We start from the raw sequence: 12544 nt of genomic DNA on the forward strand, positions 1-12544 counted from the left end.
TTCATAAAACAGCACATGGAGTGACCTGAATAAAAGATGCCACTACTACAGATTCATTCTTTAATGAAGTTTATACTTAAAAGTGACTAGGCTGGTTCAGCTATAGAACTTGTGCAATAATTACGCTTTAGTTAGGTAATATACATTGTACCCTTTACAGCCAGAAGACTACCATCTGGTCAATTAAACACTTCTCTTCAAATCCTTCTACGGACTGCTGCATGAGATTAGCTACAGAAAAAAGTAGTTCTTCACTCTGTATATAAACTTCCTTTTCTAAACATTTGCCCAGCTGCTTCTTAAACTGATAGCACAGTACTTCTATGACCAGCTTGTTCACTCTTCCATATTCTAACCTACCCATTGTGTGAAAAAATGCCGCCCAAATTCCTTATCTGCTTGTCTCCTCCTTAGTTTCAGTCAATGACCTCTTGTTTTCAAATTAGTCACTATCTCAAGCTGCTTACTGACATCAATACATTCCTTTCAGGATCTTCTACTGCTCTATAGGGACCCCCCTTCGTGCTCCCTTTCCCAAGGAACAGCCCATGTCTGATCAGTCTTTCTTCACAATTCATTTGCCTCAAACCCTGGATAATTAGGATTGCTTTCTACCACACTTTTCTAGTCCCATTTTTTTTCCAATAAAATCCCCAGAACAGCAAATAACTCAAGAAATATGGCTCTTTTAGAGTAATCCCTGACTGTACAAGGAAGAAAAAAGCCAAAGAAGTTACGCTAATAACTTGTTTGCTTTTTGTTTGAAATGTCTATATGCCATATAGGAAAACCTGCTAAAAATGCAGCCCATACAACATTAGGAAACATTAACCAACACCATCTTCCCCATGGTCACTAATTCATTTCACAACAGCAGCCTATAGAACATGCTACATTTTTATCATTATTTTATGAACTAATAATCGATGACTTTCTAGTGTCAATGAGTCAAAAGCTTTAAAGATTTATATGTCAAAATGTGTTTTACGAAGGAAATAAACACTGTTCTAAATAGCGAGAGTTTGCTGAGCATCACCGACTGGACCATAAAAAACTGTCCTATACATTTGCTATACATTTTTGCTTATAGCTGGGGGCCCAGCTCTCATTGTGATTAATTATCTGCTGGGAAAGGCTGCAAGAATGAGCACTATTTGCCTAATTGTGTTTCCAGGGTAACTCATTACATAAAAGTTACAATACATAAATGAAGCTCATTTGAAAAAACAGCCTTATAACATATGATATGTTTACATGAACACTAAGAACTTCCTTCAGAAATTGAAATAGTAACATTTCAGATTTACATGCTTAGCATCATTGCTGCTGAGAACTAAGACAGTCTTGTGGACAGCACAATAGTGCACAAAGCAAACCTTAATTTTTTGGCTTTACCAACCTGCATTTTTTTTTCTTTTTCCTAGAGATAACAATCCGTCTCACCCAAATCTCAAAGACCAGCAACATGATCGATCCAAACTGAGAACATGAAAATAATTAATTTTTTAAGTCCTGATTTTTTTCTGCAGAATTCCACCTATTTCTAATCCCACTTTTTGTCCTTTACCAGACCTCCACACCCCCCTCCCCGCCCCCCCCCAAAAAAAAATCTAATCTCTCTTTTATACTATATATTCTCCCAACCACTGTATGACACATAGTATGTTAAGTTTTATTTTCATGGGAGAAGCTGGATCCTGGGCTGAAAAAATATTCCCTTATTCCCCAAGAGCATGTCAGAAATAGTCTGCTCTGGACTTGAATCAGCACAACTGAACAATAGAATTTTCTCAGACTTTGCATAAGGACTCAAAAATAAGCAGATTGAATCCATTTTAACATGAATATGGGCAAGCATTTTCTTTCATAAAATCCTTTCAGAGATGAGCTAACCCCACAACTTCATTATGATTGTTAAATCCACACAGCAGATAAGCAAAACCTCAGCAAGGGTTCAGATTAGCCAAAATCATTTGATCACGATGAGTCAGAGGGTGAATTAAGGAATCTTTTGTTTTGCCTTAAAATGTCATGGTATAAACTGCATCTGCTCAGGAGCTGACTCACAAGACCCTCAGACAATAGGGTAGCGGGGGCAAGGAAAGGACTTGGGGAGATAACCTCTGCAGCCAGCCCAGGCCAGAGTGTGTGTGCTCATCAATTATAATCCAAGCTTTTGAATGTGAGAGAATAAACCGCTGGTTTGGCTTTGGTAAATCAAATCTTTTTGCTGGGTTTTAGAATTCGGAAAGCAATACTTTAAAAGGATTTTAAAATTCATATTCGCCTTTCCTTTGACTCATCTCGTTCCAGCTAGTTCAAACACAAGAAAATAGATGGTCAGCAAACCCTAAGCAGCTGCTGGCTGGATTAATATCTAAAAATCAAACTATTATCTACACTATCCAAGCCTCTCAGTTCAGAAAAATGAAAGTGGGAAGACTCATAATCTCATTTTTTTTCTTTTTCATGCCAAAAACATTCAATAAAAATGTCTTGCAATATATCAAACTTTTAGTCACTACAATAAGCCTGCAGGAAAGACAAGAAATGAGAAGATTCTCAACTTTCCTCTAGATCACACAAAAAGAAAAACCCTGATCAGCTCAGAGTTATTCTGAGTTTGGGGTGAGGAAGGAATATCAAGTAGAACTAAATCTAAATCAGCTTATCTTCCTTAGTTACGAAGAATTAAACTTTTAAATACATTGAGAACATTGAAATTCTCAGTAGAAATCAGCCTCGAAAAACAGTCTCTGTCAAAAATTCAGCAAGCATTATTATCTACAAAAACAATCCATTGTAATTTTCTGTATTTATCTAAATCATGGAAGTGCACATGAAGTTGAAATAAATCACTTCTTAACTTCTCTCTCAAAACTAAACTTGTCTTAAGCTGTCTATCAGGGAAATGAAAGGTAACTTGGTAACTGTCTTAAAATTGTAACACCCATGTAAAAATAGTATCATAGTTAAACAGCTGTCATAGTTAAAACACATCAAACAGTACTTAAGCATGTTATTGTAAGGCCAGATTCAATACCACTTAGTTTTTGTTATTACTTTCGTAGGAATAGGATCAGGGTCTTTTAACTACTCTGCACATGAATCTAGCAAGAGAAATAATCATAGTAATAAACTACATGATAAATAGCATTACTAAGTTACTGAACAACTAAACAAAAGAATACACTTGAATTTAAAAGTTTCTGCTGACAGGACACAGGAATGATAGCACTGAACAGACACTGGTTCTTTGAGTGTTCCAGTATCTAAGAAGATTATTTAATGTGGCTGTTTGGAGCGAATGCATAGATGCAGCCATTACATTTACTGCACAGAGGACAGCGAAATTCATTAGAAGTCCAACCCAACAGGAAATCCTTCCTGATGCTCTGCAGAGCCAGAGGGAGTCCCACAGGACAGTGTTGTGTGGCTCTCAAAGGCAGCTGGGGGCCACAAAGGCGTTTGCTGAGCGAGAGTTCCTGCGAGCTTCATGTGAGCTCTTGTGTGTCCTGTCACCAGGTCAACCCCCCCAGGTACGTCAAGGGGGCATTTCTACTCTCAATACCCATTTTACTGTCCTGCAAGTGCACTGAAATGGGGTGCTTTGCTTTTTTAAAAATTCATTACTGCTTTCTCAAAAGGGGTTGAGGCCATCACACCAACGTGGCAGGTGTCAAGCACAAAACCCTCCCCAACTTGATTTCTTTTCCCCTGCTTTACGCTTTAGGAAGAGGTCCCTTGCTGGTGGTTTTCAGCATCTAAACTAAGAGGAGGGATGGCAACAGGCAAGACAGCAGAAGATATGAATTTATAACATGTTTAATAGACTAAGTATTAGCACTAATTCAATGAGCAGTAGGAGAAGAAATTGTAAATGACAAAAGCATTTACAGTTAACTGTCTAAGAGAATGCAGGGAAGTAAATCATTACGTGAAAAAGGAGCTCCTTTTCTCGTCCTACCCTATTAAAAACCACACTAAAGAGCCAAGGCATTTATTGATTGCTTTCTACTTTCCCACTGCCGAAACTAAGTACTCCTCTATTTACTCTGATTTAAAAATGCATTATTGTCTACTTTCTAATAAACCAGACAGTGGAACAAGAAACTCAAATTATTCTAAGTTTATTCTTAAAAGTCCGGGTTTTTTTGGTGGGGTTTTTTTTTTTTGGTGGGTTTTTTTTTTTTTTTTGAAAGACTGAACGCCTTAATCCTTAAAAGCCTTTTTGAAAGAAATGTTACTAGATGCTGGCCTTGCAGCTGGGCCCAGATTGAAAGTGCACTTACATTTTTATGTTTAGCGCTGAAGGACTCTGAAGTTAGCCCTCGCACTCCACATAAAAGCTTTGGAAAGGGCATTCTTTGCCACTTGTGCAATTCATTCTCTAAGAAAAGGAAATGGAAAGAAAGATTTCATGTCCAGGGCTTCAGGCCTTTGATCATTTGATGAACATTGGATCCTCAACCTGGGCCTCCAGCTTCTCAGGCCAGACAAAGAGGGCCCCGGCCGCACAGGCTGGGCCTCGGTTCCCGCCCGAACAAAACCTTTGGCGGCCGCACAGTGTGACAGCCTGGGAAAGGCCCACCTCAGCAGGGCTGAGATGCCCGCTCTGCCCTTTGATCTTTCATTTAAACCCCAGCCAAAGCACCAGGTCAGGGGATTTCGCATCGCACACCCCCATGGGCAGAGGGGAGCAGGTCAAGAACAAAATGGGGGTGACCGATCTCCAAAAAGCCCTGTGATGCCTTTCTCTGGCCAGTTTCACATGACTTGTCTGGTATTGTGAAGCGCTAAGCCCACACTTAAAATGGAATTTGACATTACATGGTACAATGGAGTCAATAAATGGCATTCTTCAGTGCTTTTACAACAAAGTCAACCCTCCCTTAAGTGGCTGAAAGCCCCAAGCTAGAAAATACTTCTCATTTACTTCTTTATGCGAGTAAGTTGCATATACTTTTAATCTAGTTTTCATTATGGCTGATGACTGAAATGAGCCGAACAAATACCTAACAAAGGTCTACATTAATTTTATGGCATACCATTGCTTCTATTTTTAAAGACTGGGTTGTCACGTGGCACGTAACAAGCATTGGAAATATCTCCATATTCCTTCACAGAGTGAAAAACTATTTTCCAACGAGCATGAAAAACTAATCTCATCCCACTGAAAAATGTATTTTCAGGACAGTGCTAAGGAGAAGGCAAACACACAACTACTTTTAAGATCAACAGCTAGTTCCACGTGATGCTCACAGGCAGAAAATTCAGTCCACGTTTGACAAGACATGTTAAAAGAATCTGGAGAGAAAGAAAATGCTAAACTCTTCTTTCTGAAGAGTTTCTCTGATGCCACTATGTCCCACAGGACTGGGATATGCAGGATGCAATAGCAGATGACCTCAAAGCATGGAGTGTATTTTTAAACTACATATAAAAACATGTCTACACTAGAAGATTTTAAACAACTGTAAAGTGACTAGAACTCAAAGAACTAAACACCGTTTCTCTCTATAAATTAATATACATTTTTACAAGCAAGACTTTTTCTTTAAATACACATATCTGCATAATGCCAGATCAAGGTTTCTTAAGAACTCAGGTTCAGAAGTAAAAAAGGAAAATTACTATTTTTTGTTCATTTTCAACCTCAAGATTTCTCTTCCTCTTAAAATGCAGTTTTATGAAGCTGTAATACAAACACGGTCAAAGGAATGAAGAAGGAGTACAACACATGAATAAAGTTGACTATTATGTGTTTCAATCTACAGTCAGGTTTACATGCTCACTTTTAGCTTCCGTCTTTTGAAGACAGTATCAGTATTAAAAATTTGGTTTAGTTCTAACATAAAAAGATTATTTCAGGATATCCCAAGTACTTCCCACCATGAACCATTTACCAATCAATAAAAAGTAAAGAAATGGCCACAATCTCTAGAGAATTATAGACTTCATTTTAAAGAAACCACAGTATGTATTTACGTTGACACATGATTTTCTACTTCATAAAATCACATTTTACATATAAGGAAACTAAGGAACAGAAAAGTTTAAAAAATTATTCAATATTGGACAGTGGCAGCACTGGTAATAGAGCATTAGATGATTTATTTTCAGTCCTCTAAGCTGTTCACTGGAGTCTTTTTCCTCCTAAGAGACAAATCTGTCCAGCACATGAGGCCCTGTCTGGTACCATCTCTTCTAGGCAATAGGCAGCTACAAAAAGAAATCATGATTGACCATTGTGGCTGGGTAGGTGACAGAGGACTGGGCAACACTCACGAAGCAGCCCTGGACCTAACTCACATACTCACTAAATAAGGATTCTACAGCCCCAAGGTATCTTCTTCTAAAACCTGTAATAACTATTTTAAATTATAAGTTTAAAAATTCAAGTACTTCTCAACAGCAGAAAAACACCTGCTCATTCACAAAGCATTTGCATTTGGGTTTGTTGTTTGAAATTGCTATGAAAATAAAACTTAAGAACGCTCAGGAAAGAGTACAATTTCCCTCTAATTTATTCTCAGATTTTCTGTGAATATTGCTCCCTCCGTTGTCATGGCAACACAAGCACATCTTTCAGTACTGAGGAAGTAACAAGCCTTTCGATTCTCACCTTTGGCCATTTTATTGAGAACCATGTCAATTAGAATGTAGGTTCCACTTCTTCCCGCACCATCACTGCCAACAGAAAGGGAAAAAGAAAAAATAAAGCCTATCAATGTGCATCTAGACTCAACATGAAGGTACCTGCCCTCAGTGTTATACTGTTAACTCATGGGGGAAAAGGAGAGAACAAGGGGCTAAAGCAGGATACTGAGAGAAGAGAGAAACCTTGCAATGAATTAACACAAGCTGTTTGTGGAAGATTAACTATTAGTCTGCATGGGTTACAGCGTTCTGTTCTGATTTTTTTAAGCCAAGTTATGCTTATGAAAGGAAAGCATTTTAAACAGTGGAAAAGTCACTAACCCTAAAACAGGATACCATTTCTGTTCAAAAAGTGTATATATAATGAGCTTATAGTCACTTGTATATGTGATCAAGAACCACAGAATAAGCTAGACCAGAACATTAACCAGAACGTCCCAAAATGTCGCTGATTGCATTTGAACACAGCAGCCAGAGGGAATGCATAGAAAGACCTGTTCGAGAACCAAAATATTTGATTACTGTAATCTTTCTTCACTATACATCACAAAAGGTCTGGTTTTTCTTTTTACCTTTCCCTTTAATTCTTCCTTAGTTGCAACAACCAGAAAAAATATTGTATAATTCCTAAGAAACAGCTTTAACTTTTGTTTGTATCATCAGCCCTTCCTCAGAGATGTGAGACCAAGCCTTGGGAGGGGGGAAGCTTCCTCATCTGAATGCAGGTTGTGTCCCTTTCAGAGCAACGTGTAATTGCCAGCATGATGCTCTTTTAGAGCTGCTGTTAGCAAACATAATTAAGACTTTAAGTAAAAGCTTTTTTTCTTTGCCTCCCCAAAATTTTTACAAAGGTGCATGTGTGACCAATTAGACTGGTATGTAGTTTTATTAATTAAGCCATTATTTTTATTGATAGCTCAATTTGTGTACAAGAATTAATGAAAGGAAAAATAATAGAACAGCGTGAAGCGCGTTATCACATTCTGTTTACAGGCAGGCTCTGAAACTTAATTTTTGTTAAGTCTCTGTAGACAGAGGTTTTTTTCTTTCAGTTACGAGATCACTGCTTAGAGAAAAGGAGGCAATGGTAATAATTTTTTTTCTATGTCTATGAAGGGAACAAAGACACAATCTTATTAGTTAAGCTGAATAATGAGAGACAAGGCAGCGATCAGGCCCAATAAAAACAAAAACTACTGAGCTAATAGTAGACATTTCCATCCATCACAGTAAGGAAAGAGGAAGAAACTTGGAGGCTCTTCATTCTGCAACAAATGTTTCTTTTCTCAGGCTTCCTGAGGGCAATGCAGACAAGCCTCCTCCAGAGCATTCACCTCCGCAGAGGGCCTCCTTGCAACCAGTGGAAGGTGCCCCTGCTGAGCCACACATGAGAAACATATCCTTTCCTCCCTCACTCCCGCCCAAAGTGGAGGGCCGCAAGTCAAAAAACCTGCCTCTTAGCAGCGCTGGTTTTCTATCTTCCTTATCTACAAGAATACAATCAACAAATAAGTGCAACGTCCTCCTTAGAACCTCCAATGGCAAAACCAAACATTAACATTATTATGATAAAGTTTTCCATTGACTTGCCCGATAGCTTTCGTGTGCATCTATCAGACTGTCAGGCCTAAAGATAAACTATCCTTAAAGGATTACTCAACCTCTGAGTAGGTTTCCACTAACTGACATTGCTCTCCTCTTACCAAGATGACTAAAAGCAAGCAAAGAAGAAATAAACCATAATTGATTGTTAATAAAATAGACTAAACTGGGAGGGAATGCAAGCAACCACTATCATTTTGAAGGAGATTTATGAAATTGAAGTGTTACTTATGTTGGAAAGGGTGGCCATACATTAACAGGTCAAGGCACAACATCTATGAAATTACAGGAAAGGATTATTTTCTTATGAAAACAGATCCCAAGTATTAATCAGCATTCAAACCCAGTTGAATTACATGTAACACCTTCAGCCTACCTCACTATCCATTTAGTGATTCATCTAAAGCTTTAATTTGCCCATATTGTTTATATCTATATTAAATTCTTTCACAGAGACATCTCTCTAAAGCTATTTTAGAAATTGTACTTGCCTGCAATGAACAACTACTGGACAAGAGCGACCCCTGTAGCACTTGTTTACTTTTCTGAAATAAAACAGACACAAAAAATTAATTGAGCATATTACATACTGTTTCTTTTGCCAACTGTCAAAAATAAACAATAAGAAAAAACAAATATTGCAGTCTTTAAAGAAAGAGTCAGGTTGATAATTTCCTAATATAACAAGCAGTTGTTACATACAGAATCTCGTTTCAAGTTTGCTTCTGGTTTGCTGCTGTAGAAATCCCAGAAAACATCCCATTATCGTTGTTGGCTAGGCAAAATAAATGAGCTCTTTTCTCAAATGTCTCATGTTTTAGCTCCAAAACTAAGATTATCTTGAGATGCTTTAATTTTTAAGCCAACTTTGAGTTCATGAGCTTGTTCAAAGAAATATCAAGGCCCATCAAACTGAATCCAAAATTAAAAAGGCTATTCCAGCATCCTTTGTACAATGTGTGCTGATTTGTTAAACCAGTTCTCCCCAAAAAGACAAATACCAATTCTCCTGAAAAGCTTCTCACAAAATTCTAAAATGTAATCTATTGTGGTAAAAATAACTAAACCAATCAGTAAGCTGTACTGCTTTGGTTCCAGTGCAGAAGTCTTATATTTTTAATATTTACACATTATTGTCTTTCACAGCTTCCTGATTATACATTCTCAGTGGCAAAAGAATCTATGTGAAGTCAATCAATAAAAGTACAGCTACAGAACAGGTCTGCTGATATGTAAATTCAATGAAGGAATTAACTAGTGCTAAAGCAAAACAAGATACTCGGTCTAGGAATAGAGCCCACAAAATTGGTTTAGATCTATTTAAATCGCCTTATAAAAAAAACAAAATCCCAAACCCTCTCTTCTGCTCTAGGATATATTTTGCATGTCAAGTATGTTACAAGCCCCAAAAACCATAAAATATGCACACATATGTTAACAAGGCAAGCTGAATAAAGGCTAAAATGAGAAAGCATTGCTTCAGGAAATCAAAACCTTTCATTCAATTTACTTGATGAGATGTTTGAGTTTACTGGAGCTAGAAGGTCTCGTATAAAACCATTTCATAAGGTAGCTTTCAAGGGGTGCGCAAACCCTCTAATAGTTCCTTAGCACAAGTGTTATATAGGATCTTGACTGCTAAACTGAAGTAAGCTGCTGGAATTTGGCAACTGTGGTACAATGTTATTATGAATTTTAAAGCATAACTAACCTACTGAATCATTTAGTTCTTGGCTGTTCATCTATTCACTAACATCTGTGCTGTGAAAACATGCATATATCTTTAAACATTGCTTACAGTATAGCCTAAAGATGCCTAAACTTCTAAATCTGACAGGGAGTCAAGATACCTGGAACTCAACCCAAACAGACCATGGAGATGTTGGTGTTGTCCCAAGAAACTGTGTTTTCACATTCTACTTTTTATTATTTAAGATTCAAACCAAACTTGTTAACAATAGTAAGTTCTTGTAATGATTCCCTTTAAACATTAGAATTCAGGATTTTTTCACAATTCTTACTCTTTTGCTTACTGATGTAAATCATACTTGCAGAGACATTCTGTCTCTATTTATATTCCTTGGATGTAAGTAATTAATGCAGTAGAAAAATGTTCTATGAAATAAGTGACAAGGCATTGAGAAGCACCTGATTTTTGAAGTTAAATGGACCATTTATAATGTCCATAAATGCATATATATGGAGGCACTACCAAGCAAAACTTCAGTGACTTAAGCTGCAGGAGAGTTTTCACATGAATGAACCATTCAGTTCTTGGTGGTCATATCTGAGTAGCTACTCCTCCTATATAATATAAAGCTTGGTATTAATTTTTTGTATTGTAAAGTAGATTATATTTGAAACATCTGTAACGGTGTCTGACAAAGTCAGTCTGCATTCCCCTACATGCAGCTGGTCATTGTTCCATCCCCTCCTCCCCCCACCACGTGCATTAGTAAAGAGTTGTTTCTGCATTTAAGGTATTAAATAAAAGCTAATAACTACAGAGGGGTATTTCCCATTTCTTTTTCTGCTTGTGTGGTTCCTTTGTTCCTTGTATGGCACCAGTAATAAGATATTTTCATGTTGTGACTAGCCATCTACCAAAGTCCTAATATAATTTCAATGAGAAACTCGATCTCAACCTATCAGTAAATCAGACCTCTCAGTAAATCAGACAGTCAGAGACACATGTTAGGGAAAGACACCTTATGTTTGTCAGTTTTATTGAAGGCGATTCAAACATTTTCATTATCACACATTTCAGAAAACACATTAAAACAAAGGGTTTCAATCCAGCTGGTTCATAGATTTGTCTATATATAGTTTATGAAAATATTTAGAAGTGCAGCAACATCTCATTTCATTCTTAGTTCTGGCTAATGAGAGTGAACTGAAAATTCATCAGTAAGCAAAGTTCTTAAATGTTGAAGAAAATATATATTATATATATATACATATACAGGAAGAATTAACTCAGAAAGAATGATTAGTAATACAAACCAACCCTTGGCTCATTGAGTGAAAAAGAAATCATCATGCAAACCATCAGCAAGCAAAGGTCAGAGGTCGTTAGAGGCTCAGAAAAGGGGTTTCCCACATTGTCCCTGCAGCAGAGTCACAGTTTCCAATGATCACTTTTGTGACTATGCAACTGGGCTCATATTACTAGCTGCAACATCACAAAAATGACACTGGCAACCGCTAATTAGCTGGCAAAATAAGAATTTGTCCATTTTTAAAGTGAGCAGTGTTAGTAAATGCCATTGCACACAGCAAGAAGTGATAGCATAATAGATATATATTTTAAGCAAAGCCCTCACATGTGATGCTAATTATCTTTTAGCTTAGCAGTCCCTCTTTAAAGTGTAAATGTGCTCCCTCTGGGCTCAAGAAATATTTAATGACACATATCAGTGCATGACTAACAAGCTAGTCCAGAGCAATAATGATTGGTCTATTGTTCAAAATGAAATTAGGACTCCAGAAGCATTTAAAACTGACCAGTGGTTTCTGTAGTAGCCTCACCTCTCAGGGACTGTCTTGTGCATAGATCTTAAAAATGTATAGAATAATCTCTTTTTTTTTTTTGCAATTTGTACCTACATTATGAAAGTATGACAGATTGTTCTGCAAAGTTTAATGTATCTGCTAGATGCGAAATCATCTAAAACACTGTCTGATACATAGTAAGAGAAATGTAAGCTTTCGGTTTTCAAAGAGACTTGTAAAATTTACTTCAATAAAAATTTTAAGGTCCATATTTCCACAGACTCTGGGCAAGGTAATTTTGGGAATCCAATTTTTCTTGGTGATGAATTATAAAAAATAGAGGGTTGGTTATGTATATGCTTGATTACATATATGTATGTGAATATATAAATATACACACATATCCATATATATATACAAACACACTGAATGCACATAAAAACATAGATAAGATTAAAAGAAATGAGAGCAGCCCCTTCCTCGCACTACCTTACTATGAGTGTGGTAGCGCTGTCAGACATTTACTGTGGGGCCTTTATGACTCAGCTGTTGTAATTCAGAGGAGTTTGTACTTTGAATAGGAAGCTTCAGGTGCAAAACATGGGTTGTATAAATGAATTCCAAATACATTATTTTAGCAATAGTGCATTAGGTTTTTTGTCATTAAAAAAAAAAAAAAATCAGCAACGTCAGATGACCAAGAAAACTGAGATTCATAAACCAGCTATTGTGCATGCCAAAATTCCTTTTCAGGCGGAATTTTACTATGTATTCAGTATTATGAGTTCAT

At 37.0% G+C, this 12544-nt stretch overlaps 1 protein-coding gene across 1 annotated transcript in view; it reads right to left on the reverse strand.

Annotated features, from left to right (window-relative positions):
- The window catches only part of PTPRN2 (protein tyrosine phosphatase receptor type N2), a 590472-nt gene that overhangs the window by 21486 nt on the left and 556442 nt on the right, over positions 1–12544 (reverse strand). Inside the window, exons 20-21 of the mRNA XM_030483611.1 lie at positions 8754–8807; positions 6626–6690 (exon numbers count right to left, since the gene is read on the reverse strand). Of these exons, the coding sequence (XP_030339471.1) occupies positions 6626–6690; positions 8754–8807 (119 nt within the window). The remainder of the gene's footprint in view (positions 1–6625; positions 6691–8753; positions 8808–12544) is intronic.

The sequence above is a fragment of the Strigops habroptila genome, chromosome 1, assembly GCF_004027225.2.
Source record: "Strigops habroptila isolate Jane chromosome 1, bStrHab1.2.pri, whole genome shotgun sequence".
Lineage (NCBI taxonomy): Eukaryota > Metazoa > Chordata > Aves > Psittaciformes > Psittacidae > Strigops > Strigops habroptila.